This window comes from Ascidiella aspersa, chromosome 4 (genome assembly GCF_963924565.1).
Source record: "Ascidiella aspersa chromosome 4, kaAscAspe10.2, whole genome shotgun sequence".
NCBI lineage: Eukaryota > Metazoa > Chordata > Ascidiacea > Phlebobranchia > Ascidiidae > Ascidiella > Ascidiella aspersa.
Window position 1 is genome coordinate 17,188,559 of NC_139450.1, and position 18,287 is coordinate 17,206,845.

General features: G+C 36.4%; 2 protein-coding genes across 2 annotated transcripts; both read left to right on the forward strand.

Annotated features, from left to right (window-relative positions):
• Nucleotides 1-233: 233 nt before the first annotated feature.
• Nucleotides 234-2,098, forward strand: LOC146148442 (transmembrane protein 161B-like). The gene has a single exon (XM_083386853.1). The coding sequence runs from the start codon at nt 248-250 to the stop codon at nt 1,694-1,696; it is 1,449 nt and encodes a 482-aa protein (XP_083242979.1). The 5' UTR covers nt 234-247; the 3' UTR covers nt 1,697-2,098.
• A 1,312-nt stretch (nt 2,099-3,410) lies between these two features.
• On the forward strand, nt 3,411-14,365 carry LOC146148443 (Golgi-resident adenosine 3',5'-bisphosphate 3'-phosphatase-like). Its single transcript, XM_083387256.1, has 7 exons — nt 3,411-3,613; nt 9,806-9,960; nt 10,044-10,190; nt 10,365-10,533; nt 11,052-11,147; nt 12,929-13,090; nt 13,325-14,365. Exons 1-7 carry the CDS (start codon nt 3,580-3,582, stop codon nt 13,561-13,563), a joined length of 1,002 nt encoding a protein of 333 aa, XP_083243382.1. The 5' UTR covers nt 3,411-3,579; the 3' UTR covers nt 13,564-14,365.
• The last annotated feature ends 3,922 nt before the right edge of the window (nt 14,366-18,287 follow it).

An 18,287-nucleotide genomic window follows, 5' to 3' on the forward strand; every position in this document is an offset into this window, starting at 1 on the left:
AGCAGCCGTTGTTTTAACACTTTGAAAGGTGAAACTTCTCTCCAGGGTGTCAAATGCTATCTTAAAGAGTTAAGAAAACCAAGGCCGTTGTCATACGTTGACTTTCAGGTCTGTAGGTTTACTTTAAAGCTTTTAGTAGAGTATCCTTTGAAAAAGCATACAGCAGTATAGCAACCGTAAAGTTGTATTTACTTTTATTTGTTCTGACAATCTCTTTTCGTTTTTAGATTCAAATGATATAACTATAATGGCAGTTTTTGGTTATCAATTATGTTTCACTTTGATTATGGCAACATTTTTACAAAAAATTACGCCAATTTATTCATTAGGACGTTGGTTATTGGCAAACGGTTCACTTGTTTGGTACCAACATCCAAGTGATGCAGAGCTACGCAAGGCTGCAGGGAAACCTGTTACGAAAAAGACAAATGGAAAACTAAAGAATAGAAAGTCTGCCAAACCTAAATTAGAAAATGATGTTTTTAAAATACCTAAAAACATTGAAATAGCTTTGGACATTGCTCCAGTCCAACCAGTCGACTTGATGACAATAAGACGTTATCCAGACTTTGAATGGCTTATAGACTATGCTCTTATTAGCATACTTGTCTACATTGGAACAGAAATTTACTATGAGCTTTTTAATCCAGAGCATGAATTAAATATTTCAATTATATGGATTGGACTTTTGGCATGGTTTTCAATGAAAAACCTCATGTCAATTTTTTGGATGTATGTAAAATCCCGGGCAGGAGGAGAAGTTTCAATGTCTGTTGTTTTTGGAATGATTTCGTTCATTGTTTCGCTTGCAGTCTCAATGGTGAAAGAAGATCATTTGGAACTTGGGTTAGAATACACTGGAAAGAATTATTCATTTTTAAATCAAACAAACAAATTTCCTGTCACAGGTGTAAAGATTGGTCTTGCAATATGGAGTGCAATCATTGGACTTTTGTTCATGTTTCCAGCAGTTCGTATGGCACAAATGTATGTGGATTCGTTAAAGTTTAACAAGGGAAATCTAATTAAAACTGTTGGTTTGCATGTGAACTTTTTTGCCCCTATTGTAATTTGTTTATTATGGATTAAACCTATTGCAAGAGATGTAGTTATGAACCCATCTTTTGGAAAACTCGAAGAAGCAAGTCCTTTAGTGACGCAGGGGCAATTTGAATTGCTGCGAATATCATTTGTCATTTTAGTTTGCATTTTACGATTGACAATGATTCGCGTACATTTGCAAGCCTATCTCAATTTGGCACATGAAAGAGTAAGAAAGGTGAAGAGGGAAAGTGGACTAATTACTAACACTGAATACCAGAGAAATATTTTGCAAATATTTTGGTACGTAGGCATTGTTGCAACACAATATATATGTCCTCTTGTTTTATTGTTATGCAGCAGTCTACTTCTGAAGACACTAGGTTGCTATTCATGGACAGCAATATCAGCAAATAATGAAAATATTATGCTAAAAAGTGCCAATTTTTCCATGCCATTTAATAATCCTCTATTGGAAACTGATTCACACATGGACATGGTTCAAAAGATTAGAAACCACATAGAAACTCTGCAGACATTGTTATCGCCACCTTTTATTAGAGGTATTTGCTCGTATATGTTGTGGTGGATAGCAAGCAATTGGTTTGTAGCCAGTTGTGTTGGTTTGCTCTATCATACTCATTTAACTGAGTAGGAATAGAAACTGGTGCAGTTTCATTTTTGACATATTTTACTGACAAGAAAAACTCAAGCTAAAGTGTTAAAACTTTTCAATGTGAAGGTCAATTATCTGACAACAATCATAAATGATAAAAAACACCTGTTCGTATTTTTTCTATATTTATTTGTATTGTTTACATGCATTTGCTGTACTTTTTTTATTAAATACAGACATCAAACAAAATTGTGTTTATTACACATGGTCAGTGATTGCTAATACGTAATGCAGCCACATTGCTGCTAAACAAAATAAACTATCACCACAGTTAAAAATATGCACAAGATAAAAATGATACTAAAACCCACAAAATGTAAAAATATGTAAATTATTATTCTGTCTTTTTGTCTGCAGCTTTGTTGTCCCCAGTAGCTGATACAGCGGTGTTGGATTGTGTTGTTGTTCCATTACTGAATGGACACTAAAATATATTTAAACAATGTAATGTCTTATATTTTGTTAAAATGAACATATGTGACGTTTATAGCTTTTAAATTATCACTAAAATTCACAGAGCAGTCTTCGGGGGTATAATATTTTAATTATTAGACAGTAAATGTAAAACTAATATGACATTGGAGACTTCATTTTGTAACGCTTCTTATTGTATTTTTTGAAACTTCAGGCCATGGTGAAAAGTACGGCAAGTGCACCAAGGAGTTGTTTTTAATTAAACAACATGCACCTTTAATAATTCAATATTAACCCTGATGTTAAACTAGCTGGTATTTTTTAATACTTAGTATATCCTGTCACTCCAATTTTTCAGCAAAGCAGCAACAAGATCTGCCATACTTTCCAAATGGGTAAACAGTGAGGGCACAAGGGTTGAGAGCACATGGAAAGAAGTCACAAGCCATGAAAAATACTGAAAATATTTATCATACCTTTTTGATGTCTTCATTTTGGGGAACACTTTTGATAGATTTTGGAGTCCAAAATTTTGATATAACAGGATAAATTATAGGCTGCACATATTTGTGGTAAACCCATAACAAAAAAGGAATTACAATACATGGAATGCAAACCATAATTTCAGTTTAAAAACAAAGCTGTAAAAACGAATTTTAATTATACTATCTATTGTTATTAGTTTAATTAGTCTATTTCATAATAAAATTACAATAACCTGAATATTAAAGTACACAATAATTCAGAAAAAAATACCATAAGGAAATATTATTTCAATTTTGACAACTCGTTCCGTTCATGTAAAAAAATGTGGTAGGATTCTAGACCAGCGTTAAAAATATCACTGAAATATCCCACACGTTTTATAGCTACGAATATTATTGCTCACTTTTAACTGCTGACGTATACCTAAAATATGACCATTCTTGTTACATCATCAAATCCATAATATTCAACAAAAGACTTCTGGCAGTCATGTGACATAAGTCCCATCGATTGCACTTACTAACATCAATAATACAAGTTCTCTGTTTTGATATGGGTAAATACACAACTAGTGAGGCATAACAAAATTATGACTCTTTGATTTTATCAATTATATCGAAATTTCTTATTATTGTTTCAACGTACAAAAATTATTTTAAGGATTTAATGTTGCGCATGGGAAGTATAAAATTAAAAATTGGTATATTACAAAACAATAAATTTGACGTAAAAGTTTTACAATTTTTGACACATATGTGGCAAAATTCCCCTACGACAATACTGGATTGCAATTGTAACGTTGTTATAAAATAGGAAGGTAATAATAGTGATATTGCATAGGGCGTTTGCCGAAATTTAGTGGAATTTATCCGTGCCCCGTCTTTAACTCAGGCAATTTGGTATTCCAAGTAAACTCTTGAGAAAAGGACCATACAAGAAATAAGTCATTTGCCATTACGAAAATGCAAAAAGTGCTTGACAGAATGGTACCTCCAGGTAAGTTGAAACTTAACATATAACATAGGAATGTTAGTCTGAATTTTGTGGCAGGTGCTGACCTAAGTTATTTTTTTATATAATTTTTGTGCAGACTTAATTTCGAAAAATGATTGAATTGTGTATTGGTATAAGGATTTTGAACATCAGGTGATTGCGCTTTTTTCGCACGCCTGTACACCCGATCTGCATTATGTGGCAGGTTCACACTTAATAGTAATTTCCAAACTCAAATTCCAGAAAAAGGTTAAATTGTACTAGATTTCCAAACTCAGTTGTGTATAAAACCTTGAGTGCACACCTGCCGGCGCTGGTCTAGAATTCTACCACAGCGTTGAGACACTTAAAGCAACGTATAATATTTGGGTCAGGGTTTCCGTTAGTGTTTGTGTGAGGTGGGGTCAAGTATTATTATATTTTTTGATAAATTGTATTGAATTCTGGACAAGTTTAACAACAACTGTACTGCGTTCAGCCGCGAAAACTTGCAAAACTTCTGTCGTGCTGACGGTTTTTGGTATAGTACTTTATTCTCAGTCAGTTAATTTGTTCAAATAATAATATTACAGCTGTTAGCAGAAACATGATTACCGCTGCACAATTTTAAGCTGAAAAATCGTCTTTCCGGCCTGATATCCAAAATTACAATCTTGTACCAAACAAGACTTTATAAAGCTTCCTAATTGTTTGTTTGATATTAAAGCTTATTCTCACAACTCAATGTTTATTTAAAAGTGAATAGCTGTATCTACTAAAACTAAATAATATGTTATTTAAAACATATTTGATTTACCTTTGTTTTTAGTCTGCCCATTCGTTCTTTAGGTCGCATATTGCCAATATAACCATTTCACTTCAAGGAAACGGGATTTAAAAATGAAATTTTCCGGGAATCACGACGAAAAAATTATACCTAATTGACGTCATTATAATGTTAAAAATTATTTTATATTAGGGTACACTCAGCACGGATCTGTAATGTAGCTTAATAATAAATTTCAAAGCCAAAAATGTCGAGTAGATCGACAGCATTTTGATTAAGACGTTTCGATACGAACTTGTATCATCTTCAGTTAGTGTGGCTGAAAAGCAAATCAAAGCATATCTTATAAAAGGTAGGACGCAATTGTTATCATCTGAGTTTTTACAGTTGGAGCCTTTAGGTGTTGAATAGGTAGAGCGGTGTAGATAAGGTGTCGACGTTCAGTTCAGGGCTGCAGTCTTGAATAGATAGCGACTCGAGTAGCCGCAATCTAAACTGTCTGAAGCCCCTCCGAGCACTTCGGGTTTGCAAAAATCAACCTTATGGTCCGAGTGCTGCAGAAGATGTCTGCAAACCTCTGATTTCTCGTCCACTATGTGTTCTTTGACCCTCGTTAAAAGATTTTGTCTGGTTTGACCAATGTAGGAAGCACCACATGAACACGTTAATTTATACACGACACTAGATCGCTGCAAATGTTCCTGTCGATCCTTTATTCGAAACAATTTTGTCATTTTGGTTGTGTTGTGGATCAATCGAAATCCAACTTTGCCACCAGTAACGCGAAGTACAAACCTGTGAATTTCACGGCGTATATGGTGTGAAGCTGGGCCTATGTATGGTAGTTGCATCAATATATAACGTAATTGCTTTTCTTTGCATGGTACTGAAGGTGCTTTTTCAACTCGGTGTTTATTATTAAAGAACTGCTCGATGGATTTGTCAAGAAATTCCAAGGGATATCCGTTACGTTAGGGTTGTTCAGATTTAACTTTTTTTTGAAAATTTATGCTTCCTGCTTGATTTCCCATTATGTGTCACATAAAAATGAGTTTCGTAAGTTTTCAAAACAATTGGACAACATTTAGGGGCTCCGCAGGCACCCGAAAGTTATCACACTGAAATTGCCAAAATCTGGGACTTCCCCTAACACGATACTGTACGTTTTTCTTAAAAAACACAAAAACCTTGTAATTTTTATATTAACAATGGCAAAAAAGCATCACTAATCTATTTTCCAGTTTTATATAACTTAAAATGTATTCTTAAAGCCCCCAAATTTCCACTTTACCCCATTTTTGGAGCTGTCATTTAATTTATCACATATGTACAATAAAATATATTTTAACAAATTGTATATTATGAAAAGCAAAGTATTTTAATCAATAGTGAATAAAGAAGAAATATAGCAAAAGTATGCCAATGTAATAGTTAAAAAATGTAAAAAGGAACATCAATGAAAAGCTTTTATTTTTTTTTAGCCAAGGTTTTTTTTTAGAAAATCTGGGTATGATTGCCTGTGATCTTCAAAAGCTTGTAGCAAGTTGTTTGTTGCTGTGGATTGTCGGTTAACATAGCAGCACAATCTGTGTTTACTTTTAACCCCTCTTTCTGCGGCATCATTCACAACTTTAACAGTACATGAAGACTTTAACTCGTTGTACCCATTATGAGCACCATGAATCGGGAGAATGTGTCGGCCAGTCACATATATGATTGAGTAGCGTAAAATAAACCAGGAATCTGTGCCAATCAAATCCTCTAAAGTGGTATAACTTTTGATTTTATGATGCAAAACTTGAATGCCTTGTCCTGGGTCATTTGTGGGTGTTTACTAAACAAGGAAAATGTGACAAGTTTGTATAGAAAAATAGCATCATTTTCATTACCCATCTGTTCAGACCACATAAACATTTTTGGCCATAGAAAACTTGTCCCATCCACTTTGTACTGTGTGTTGCACCTGCTTGATCGTCTTCTTCTTTCGTATGGACCATCTTATTATTCCAGTTCAAATGTCCGGGCAGAAGTCGAGATGCCAGCGGATAGTCTAATCGTCCAAGAGTGTCAGACCATTTGTCCCACTTGGTTGGCGATATATCGGCACCGTGAGACTATGTGATCTGCAGTCTGTTCCTCCAAACCACAGTCATAGAAGCCCCATTTATTCATGGAAGACCTAGCACGCCCGACCCCTGTTCTCAGCTTATTAAGGCGAGTCTAGGCTCGAATAGACAGGCCAAAACCCTAAGGCTTATTGGAGGTGGTGGGGCAATAGTGGTGGAGAGGGGTAATCTTGCTCCTCGTTCCATTTAGTGGCCACCCATTCACCTACACCAGAGCTTTCACTTTTCTGCAGTGATTTGAGTGCAGCTGGTACAAAGGAGCATCTCAAGGATTGTAGCCTTTGGTATTGTGGCTCCTCTGGGGCGAAGCTCAGCGGGCTAGATGCCTGCCAGGGTAGGAATGTGAGTGTCCTGTCCAGATGCAATGCGAGGTATGTAGACATGGAAATCCAAAGTTCTTCCATTGGTATTGACGGACAACACACGTTTAATTTCCTTGTTATTGAGGTGGACTCTTAGAGTCCTCTCAACACTGCGCCAATTCCCTTCAGCATGCAAGATCGCCAAGTCATCAGCGTATGCTTGGAGACTGTGGCGGGCAGATTACTGTAATAAACATTAAACAGCAAAGGAGCCAGAACATCCCTGAGGCATGCCGTTTGTAAGGCGTCATAAACTGCTTTGATGGAGCCGTTGTTTGTCTTAAAACAAAGCTGCGATTATGGACAAGTTCCATGATCATGCTGACCATGTGTTTGTTAAAAATATTCATCACTGATTATGCTGCTATGTTAAATGACAATCCTCAGCAACGTGCAAGCTTGCTACAGGCTGTTGAAGATCACAGGCGATCATAAACAGGTTTTAAATAATTCGATAAAATGTATTTTATTGAATATATGTGATAAATCATATGACAACTCTAAAAATGGGGTAAAGTAGGGCTTTGGGGGCTTTAAGAATACATTTTAAGTTACATAAAACTGGAAAATAGATTAGTGATGATTTCTTGCCATTGTTTAATATAAAAATTACAAGGTTTCTTTGTTTTTTAAGAAAAACGTACAGTATCGTATTAGGGGAAGTCCCGTATTTTAGCAATTTTAGTGTGATAACTTTGGGGTGCCTGCGGAGCCCCTAAATGTTGTCCAATTGTTTTCAAAACTTGTGAAACTGATTTTTATGTGACACATAATGGGAAATCAAGCAGGAAGCATAAATTTTCAAAAAAAAGTTAAATCTGAACATCCCTACCGTTACGTAGTAGCATTCGCTTGATCTTGCTTATGTCCACATGAATAACTTTGTAACAGTTGGCGATCTTGTAAGCCCTCTGCAACAGGGAAAAAAAACAAATTATGTTTATACAGTCGAGGTGTAAACCTACACCATTTAGTGTAGAGACCTGTGTGAGTAAGTTTCCTGAATGCCGATGTTCGGGTTACTCCGGTTGTATTTTCCACTAGAACGTCTAGGAAACTGATCGTTTTGTTATGTTCCAGCTCTTTAGTGAAGGATAGACTGGGGTGAACTGAATTAATACAGTTAAAAAACATGTCCAAAGATTTAACATTGGAAAACACCAAGAACATGTCGTCTACATAACGACACAGTAGCTCAGGCCTGTTATCGGGCTTGGTCTTGTCGATTGCCTTCTGTACCACGTGGTTCATCATGATGTCTGCCATCATGGGTGCTATTGGAGAACCCATTGCTACCCCATCTGTTTGTTTGTAAAACTCACCATTGAACTGGAATATAGTTTTTTTGAAGACCCAACACAGAAGCTTCTCGAGGCGACTCTTGTTGAGGCCTTTAAACGTTGTAACCCCTTTGCTAAAAACGGAATCAAGAATTAGTTTGATAGTGTAATAGACTGGAATATTAGTGAAGAGGCTTTTGACATCAAATGTCACCATGATTTTACCTAAAAATGACCTATTTTGAATAAGTGACATAAAAGCGAATGTATCTGCGAGGTTGGTAGGGTGCTGACGTATATGGTTGAGTGATTTCGATAACCATGTGGCACAGGCGTGGGTGAAGCTTCCAATAGATGCTAGTATAGGCCTTAGCGGTACTGAAGGTTTGTGGATTTTGGGTAGCCCGTACATGCTGGGAGTGCAAGCAGCGACTGGATGGATTTGGTGATAATCTTCTTCGCTGACGGCATTTACTTTCTTCAAGTAGCGGAGGCAGTTCTGAAATCTAGATAGATTTTTAATGTTATCATTCGAAGCACAAATAGTGAACTTACTGCTATCATAATTTGCAGCATCTTCGATATGTAGGTACTACGATTCAATATCACTATACCGTTACCCTTATCCGGTTTGCTGATCACGATGGTAGGATCAGAACGCAGTGATTGCAAGGTGTCATGTTCGCTGGGCGACATGGCGGATGAATGTGTCTTCTACTATCTACTTTCTTTCGAGAACGGACAGGTTTGTACTTCGCGCTGCTCGTGGCAAAGTTGGATTTCGATTGATCCACGACACAACAAAAATGACAAAATCATTTCGAATAAAAGATCGACAGGAACATTTGCAGCGATCTAGTGTCGTGTATGAATTAACGTGTTCATGTGGTGCTTCCTACATTGGTCAAACCCGACGAAATCTTTTAACGAGGGTCAAAGAACACAGAGTGGACGAGAAATCAGAGGTTGCAGACATCTTCTGCAGCACTCGGACCATAAGGTTGATTTTTGCAAACCCGAAGTGCTCGGAGGGGCTTCAGACGTGTTTAGATTGCGGCTACTCGAGTCGCTATCTATTCAAGACTGCAGCCCTGAACTGAACGTCGACACCTTATCTACACCGCTCCACCTATTCAACACCTAAAGGCTCCAACTGTAAAAAAAACTAGATGATAACAATTGCGTCCTACCTTTTATAGATGCTGTCGATCTACTCGACCTTTTTGGCTTTGAAATTTATTATTAAGCTATTTTATATTAGGTCCAAACATTTAATTAAGCTCATTTATGTTCTGTAGTATTGCTTGCAATCTTACAAGACATTCTCGTATTAAAAGCTGCACCCTTATTTGATTTTATTTATAAAAAAGCGCATGCAGGGTGCATTCTTACTGGTAGAATAAATTTAATGAAGTTTTTTCGCTGGTAAGCGCAAAAAAGCCAACTCAGGCAACGGCTTTAATAGGTTTGCTAATATATTTTTCTATATATTAGTCAAAAACGGACTAGTTTTTAAGTCTTACTATGTTGCCAAATAACCGGGATCATAAAAAAAGTTACTGGGATTCGGGATCATGAATTCGCGGAAAATCCCGGGAATTTCGCATCAAAACATTGAGAGGAACCCTAGCATAGATAGGTAATGTTTTATGTTGTTTCAGGAATTCGCCTTTCAAAATCTGGAATTCTTGTTATTGTGGTTTGTTGTGGACTGTCACTGTTTTATTTTTCAACATTGTTCGAACCACAACCTGTAGTTGATATGAAGATGTTGTTAGTTGCTAGCATTGATTTTGCAGAAAGAGGTGGTGATCAGGTAGCTATACCATATTTCCATTTCTTTGAATAAATCCATATTAAATGGAATTAATAGTATTTGATTGCAAACTTATTCTTTAGGTTAGAAAGATAAGCGAATCAGGCAATTTGGGAAAGTCAAGCAAAGGCGAAACTCTGGAGGGAGCAGACAACCCTTTGACCAAAGGAGACATGATGTCTCATCGAGCCATTGTACAGTCGTTTAACATATCTTTTCCCAATATACAGGTAGGCAAGATTGAACTAAACCAGCTGTTCACGCTGTTGTTTATAATTTAGCAAACAGTTTTTTGTCTTATTTTTGAAAATCTTCTTGATATAGTATTACCAATACTGGGATATCTTAATGCACCAATATAATAACAATAGTGTAAAAATCTGTTTGGATACTATTTATTTTAGGTTGTCTCTGAAGAAAAAGACTCTTTAAAGGTGTCAGATGATGAAATTTTACCAGCTCCGTTATCAAATGCTGAAGTGGACAGATTGGTCCAAAACTCCTTTGAGGAAGTAAAAGTTTCTGATATTTTAGTATGGGTAGACCCCCTTGATGCTACACAAGAGTATACTGGTAAGTTTACTTCATAATTCATATAAACATATTTTTTCTTTTCTTTTTTAACAGTTTTGTAAACGTATGCATGATATATACTTTTTTACAGCACCAAATACATACAGGTCTGAAATGCATAGATTTTAATAGATATAAAGGTACAGTTTCAAATCACTTGATCCTAATACCCTTTAAAGTTTACTAGATGTTTAAAACTGTCCTAAACACTGAATGTAGAACTCCTAGGAACTTTGCAATGCTTGATTCCTGGATCTTATAAACACTTAAACTTGCTACATAAAAACAGGCTTTGACAAATCAACTCATTGTGGAACAAACTATTCAGTTATGAACCAAGGTCCTATAAATGCCATAGGCCTAGGCCTCTTGGTGCACTTGTCCTGGTTTAACCTAAAAATATATATTTTTTTAAATAATTGGTTGAGTGTACCATGATACAAAGATGCATTAACTTCAAAACACTTTAGATAAGCAACAAATCCTTTTCAGTATTTGATTGATATTTGTTATTGCAGAGGGTCTGAATCAATATGTGACAACAATGGTGTGTGTTGCTGTTAAAGGAAAGCCTGTGATTGGAGTTATACACAAACCATTTGAACGGAAGACCTGTAAGTTTTTACTCTTAAATATTTAATTAAAGTAAAAAAATACCCCTGCTTCTTACAGTCTCATAAACAACACAGTTTTATTTGAAACACTGTAGCTTAATTGCGATCTCCTGAAATATTTTTTAAAGACTCATTATTGACAAGTTCAAGACTAAAGTCACAGAAACAAACATCTCAAAGTACCTATTTCTTGTAACTCTTTCACTGAAATAAACATATATTTCCATATATCTCAAACATTGTGATCGGTAGGTTTAAGGAAAGTTTATTTTGCACTTTACAAAAAATTAAGAAAAGAATGTTCCTCCTGGTTCTTGCCCAGAGGGCAACAAATTCTTAGGGGTGTAAGCTGTAGTACAATATTCAAGTTTCATGGAGTGATTTGATTGATTACAACTACAGTTAGTGTTGTCACATGCTTTAAATTAAAATTAGACATATGAAGTTAAGTAACTGCAAAATAATGCTTAATTATTTATTTCACGACTTTCGCTACTATTCCTAATAGTTTTACTACTGTTTGGGGCTATGTTTAGTCCGAACATTCTGGAACAGTTGATGAAGATCCATGTTATGAACAGGGGTTTGACACCAGGCCAAGGTCCCTTCCCAAATTCGTTTTTTGCCAGCTTTAACAATGTAACTGTAAAAATTTTATTATTTTCTAGTTTTGTTTTATCCTGTTTTGTAGATTTTTTTTACATAGCTCTCTGCGCATACCATTGTATGTTTTTGTTTATCAAAAATGTACATACTGTACTGATATCGAAACTATAACGGCCTAACAAAATAATTTTTTGCTAACTTGCATAAACAATAAAACTTATCCCGCTTAGTATCTTTCAACATAATTTTAAGGGACAACAGGGTATCGCTGGGGGCTTTTGCGTTTGCTTGATTGTATTATGTTTTTGCAATATGGGTATTTTGTGTGTAATACCTTTTAAAACAAAAGGTAATTGCAATGCATAAATTATGGTGCTTCGCACAATTTTTTTATGTGGTTTCTATCAGGTCTGCGAAGTCAGACTTGCAACCCATGGAGTCGATTAGTTTTTCTGGAGTCGGACCAGTAAGACTATAGAAAACTACCTGAGTCGTGAGCCAAATTTCAAAAACTGATAAAGCTGAAAACTGTAAATAAAGATGGAAATAGCATGTGGTAGAATATTGCAACTATGTATAGTGGGGAAAGAATTACATGACACCACTATGAGTGTGTTGCTGAATATCCACCTTAATTTAGATACGTCAATGGGTTAAATATAGGCTGTAGAGTTGGAACTGGACTCTGGACTCGACAAAATCGGCACAACTAACAGGAGTCGGATGGGTTGTTTTTAACCAACTCCGCAGCCCTGGTTTCTATGCAGCCTCACAGTTGTGGAGTCAATGGCCCTCACCGTGTTTGTAAAACTCATCATTAAGAAATGCTAATACATCGAGAACGAGCATGAACAAGAGTAATTTTTTGTTTGGCCAATTCACCAAGTCTCCCAATTAAAGATCAGCCTATTTAAACCAAATACATGGATTTTTTTCTTTTTTTAGCGCGCAAGGCACAGGAAAATTGCAAAATGGGTGCGGTAGATAAAAGGTTAAGAACCACTTTTATAGTAAATCAGTGGTCTAAACTAAACTGTTAATTACGTATTTGTTTTGTGTAGTGAAGATTAGTATTTTGGGGACCTAATTGTCTGTATAAATTGTTATACACATTTGAAAAATAAATACAATAATTTAAAATAACACTCTCCAATTTCCCCCCCTCTTGTGTTCAGATTGGTCTTGGGTTAACCATGGCACAAACATTGAAGATAAATCGGACAGAGACAGTGACAAGCATTCAGTAATTGTATCGCGCTCCCATAAGGGGGATGTTGAAAAAACAGCAAAGGAAGCATTTGGTGATGATGTTGAGATCATTGCGACAGGAGGGGCTGGTAAGTTTTCCAGCCTAATATGATGTATCTATTTGTTGTATCCATTACGTATATTGCCGTAACATTCGAAATAGTAGAAAGCTCTTTAAAGTAGTTGCTTAAAGCATGAATTGAAAGTAAAAACGAAAAATTTGGCAACCGTTGAAAGAATTTTCGATTTACTACGTTTTGTGTTTTTGGCTGTGAATATCCTAACCGATTCTAACGCTTCCTTTGTCATTCCCAACTGAGCAGGATACAAGAGTTTGGCGCTCATTAACGGTAAGGCGTCGGTCTACGTTCACACCACGTTGATCAAGAAGTGGGATATCTGTGCCGGTGACGCGATCTTGCGCTACGCCAAGGGTCATATGACCACTCGTGCCGGCGAAGAGATCGACTATTCGACCGGGGCGGCGCCAAAGAACATGGGTGGCCTTGTGGCCGCCCTCCATAACCATGACGTATATGTTAAAAAACTAGGCGCACTGTGAGGCAAAATAATTTGAAGGGCTACTACAGACTACTAACATACATGGAGGCTAATCGATTGGCGAGCTTTTATTATTCCAACGCTTTGGTACAAATGACTGTCGTGTTCGACTTTAACCGGGAACACATTATTTATTTAAGATATTAAAGGAATATTTTGTTTATGGCTGAGCTAAGCTTTTTGCGTCGAGTGAGCTTTAGAGAAAAAGTTGTGTAATGTTTCCTGTTGGTACTATAGTTACTTATTGTGTTTATCTTTTTGAAGACATTTTTAAGTGTGCTTTTTAGTCAATACCTCCACATTTGCCCCCATTCTTAGGTCGCTAAAACATTAAAATGTCAATGTAATAAGATTGTATGTAAGTTTAAACCACATTTTAATACTTAGATCATATATAGTGCTGTTAACGCAACATTCTTAGACATATTATTATTCATTGAAAGATACGATTGGTGCCTTATGTTAATATTCTTTTAGCTACGGGTTCCGTCTATTGTTTAGCTTTTGGCGGTATGAATGAATTCGTATCAGCAGCTATGATGTAAAAATACACAACTGCAGCTATTATAACACGTCCTGTTGATAGTGTTGCAGCTATCAGAATTAAACAACACTGTACTTTTCATTAAACTTCGGTATATTAATTGTCCAGGTTTTCTAATGTTGCTGCACTTAATCTGTTACGCACTTTCTATAATTCGTATATATAAAACTTTTGTGTAGAGAACTTCGTTTTAAAAAGTTTGGTATGCTTATTTATGACTTTTTATGCTTGATAACTATATTAAATAAAAGGAAACAACACGCACCATGATATAATTTATCCATTCTCTGAATAACTGTATGTCATACCCCCAAAAGACAGTTAAACATATTTAAAGTTATCTGCATTATAGCCAGAGTGGACAAAATATTTTCTACGGTGCACAAAAAATGTAGAACGAGCTTAGCCAACACTTCAAGTGGAGTTGCCTAGGTCCGTGCTCTTCAACCGGTGTGCACGGTGCACCCCTAGGGTCTACCCAAATAAGCATGGGGTACACCAGTACGGAAAGGTATACAAGGGTGCATCACAAACTTTTAATGAATCACTAATATTTCACATTCGGGATGCTATAAAAGAGATGTAGGTTTCAACTGATGTATAAAAAAAATGCTGTTTTATGACATGCAATAGAACTCTTCAAGCCTGCACCCATAATCGATCTCTCCCCGACAGTGTGCAAAACTTCGGCAGCTCCGCTCGGTTTAATTGACATTATGATGTTAATATGCATAATGATTTTTCATATCGCTTTTTACCTCAGTTCACCTTTTAAGTAAACAGGGTGCATGAGTTCATCAGAACAACTTTAAGGGTCCACCAAACCAAAAAAAGGTTGAAGAGCACTTGCCTAGGTTGTCGCCGTATAAGAAAAATTGACAGGAATAAAAAAAATGCAATATAAATCAAGAGCGAAAGCTAAGTCACCTTCAGGCTCGTTAATGAATAACAAAGCACTGATTCAGTAATATGATCTTGCCTTACCAAAATGACATTTGGCGACTATTCATACCGGCGTTTCGAAGATTACTCTTGCGACACTCGATAAAAACGACTTTTCAAGCAAGTAAATACTCAGTAACAATGTTTCCCAAACGGGAGCCACTTGGCCCCTAGGGGAATAATTTTTTCAAAATTGTAAAATAAGGAAATTTGGAGTAGCCTAGAGAGGAAAAGTGAACAGACGGATGTTTTATTTTATTTATTTTTGTTTATACGTAATAAAAAGCTGGTTAACTGTAGTAACTGATGTTGTAAAGCAGTGATGTACGGCCCGCCTAATGTTTTGATTCAATCTATCACTAATCCTTTTCAAGTCAGATAAAGCATTTTTAGGGAAAAAATCGTCAAAACGTGTAGATCGCGCAGTATTCGACGTTATCCCATAGGTTTTCTGTATTGGCGTCTACTGTCGCATCACAGGGGTGATTGTACATTAGTTAAGCGTTGTTAATGTGTTGGTATGTGGAGCTTGTAGGGGTCGTATTATTATTTGTTGTAATTTAATCATGTGGCCCAATCGCTGACCTCTGCCACCATAAACATTGCTCGTAAAGTAACACGAAGATGTTATTTGCATTCCGTTAACACGCCCCTGCTAAACGATGGCCAGGCGATGTGTACAAAAGCCAAACGAGGCTCAACGGGACTGATCCTAACTTAATCAGTTGAATGGTAACTGGAACTGACTGGAAAACCCACCCAACTAAAATTAATGTAACGGACAGACTTCATTATGCTGGACCGTTACTACCGTTTGGACCCAACTAAAATTAATGTAATGGACAGACTTTATTATGCTGGACCGTTACTACCGCACTATGGACTCATTCACTATCAGTTTAGCCCTGCAAATGGTGACCACCGTTTAGCCCTGCAAATGGTGACCACGCGTTACGGAACGTCAATCCATATTCCTTATAGGCTCAAAAATTCAAAGTTCTTCTAGATACTCGCGATTAGTCTCAAATAAAAGAATATATTGTTGTTAACAAAAAACGTAATTAGGTCAAATCGATTAAATCAACTTATGACGTCATTAAAGGCCCTTTAAGAAAAATCCTGTTATTACGTAAAATTTGCACTAAGCAGCGCGCAGGCTAGTGAGAAGGACCTAGTATAGAAACTAACGCCTTCAAGTACAAAACATTAAATTGTTATATTAATAACACATGAAATGACGTCATTATGACGTCACTGGGTAAGTTATTTAATTAAACTAAAGAGAATTACGCAATCAATTTAGTTAAATTTTGTTAACTTTTCAAAAAAAATTGAAGCACCACATGGATGTAATTAACAGTTGTCACTTATAGATTATCGTCCAAGGTTTCTTCTTGGACGACAACATTTCTGCAGGACATTCCCTTGCATTGACCGCATGCAAAAGTACATTGCAAATTATGCTTTCTGCACGTACATTTTACGGTTGTGCATGTCGTTGTACAATTACATCGTATCACCTTAAGGAGGTTTTGTGGAGCTGCTCTTAAATCTGTCATAATAGGCTTTAAAGTTGCATTGATATTTTTCCATCCCCAGTCCTCTGGATTGAGGGCAAACTCTCGATCTTTCCACTTTTGAACCTGAAAGTACGTGCGCATGCTATGATATTTTATGGCAGCGGATGTAGGGGCAAATTTTGAGGTTCAACACACTTTGTCGAATTGCTAGCTCTCTTTAAGTAGAATTTTCTGTGTCTTAACTGGTCTAATATTTCATCGGTATCACCATTATAAAGATGAGCAACTGATTTGCACCCGCTTTCAATCACATCGGTTTGAGACGATGCAGATGAATAGAACGTGGAGGCACAATCACGGAACCCTTTGTTTTTCGTAAATAGAGTCAACCCTTTCGGTTTTCCTATACCGAATAAAGGTGACGTCGTGTCGCATCCTAGTATTGCGTGTAGGAATAATATACTCTCTGAGATTTCTTTTCCGAGTTGACGCTTTACCAATGAGATATCCTAAGTTTTTGTGCTGGATTAATTACTTTTTGGAGCAGAAGTACAACTTGTAGGGACTATCCTCATCTACCTCAACTTGATGAATTAAGAGTACTAGGAGATCTGTAGATCATCTCCAACTACAATTGTATTGGTTTCCTTAAATGACTGGACAGCGGTTTGAACAATGAGGACATCAGCGTCTTCCGGATAAAAACCATGTAATTCTTTGTTTCTCCGTCATTCAACGGCCTCTAGTCAAGCGACCAGTTGATTTTAGGCTTCTCATAAGAACTTGTTCTATAACAAGATCGGCCAAAGTCCAGCCCAAACTTTATCATTTCTTCTGACCACGTGGAAACCATATTTAAATTTCGTATAAATGTCCGGATGAGTTTCAGGGAGTTGCGACAGCATTGTGTGAAAATATGTCTTCTAGGGCCTTAGAACAGTTCCACACATTAGTCGCCCAATGCACCCCATAAAACTCATTTGTGCGTGAAATCCTCCTAACCGCAAAAACACTCACTCGTTTAAGTTTGCTTTGTGGGGGCTCTGCTTGAATAATCATCATGGCTTTCCAATAAAGCGGCTGGTCAAAACTTATAATTGGAATAACTTTGTGTCGCTCGGCATTTTTACATATAAACACTAACGTCGAATATATACAGGTTGGATCGCTTGAGTTTCTGTCAATCATAATTGGTGAGGATATTTCCGAAGACTTTCCTGGTTGTTCAATTGTGTTTGAAAACACGTTTTGCATGGTGCCACCCCATATAGCTGTTAGGGCCGTCTACATGTACAACAGCAAATGAATTAACTTGTCAGTTTTTTTGCACAAAAATGATAATTTTGAACATATCATTATTTGCTTTAGTCAATATGACGTCATAATAGTATTCTATGTTCAGACACCTATAGGTAGGCTACAAACAACATTCGATAGGTGAACATATATTTCAAAAAAAGGCAATCTGGATAATTTGGGCCTACAGCGGGAGACTATTGACCAAACCAAGTGTAATGCTGTTTCCAAATGTAAAGTTAAATTTCGAATTTTCCTGTTGTAATGGAACTGTTAGCTTAAAGCTTACAGTTGTGATGTCATTATGACGTCATATGCTCGTCTAATTGTTTTTATTTAATTGACTTTTTTGTTTGTTTGAACTTTACCTTTAATATGAGGCTAATCTCAAGGTGTTTGGACTATTATGAAATTTCAGTCTAT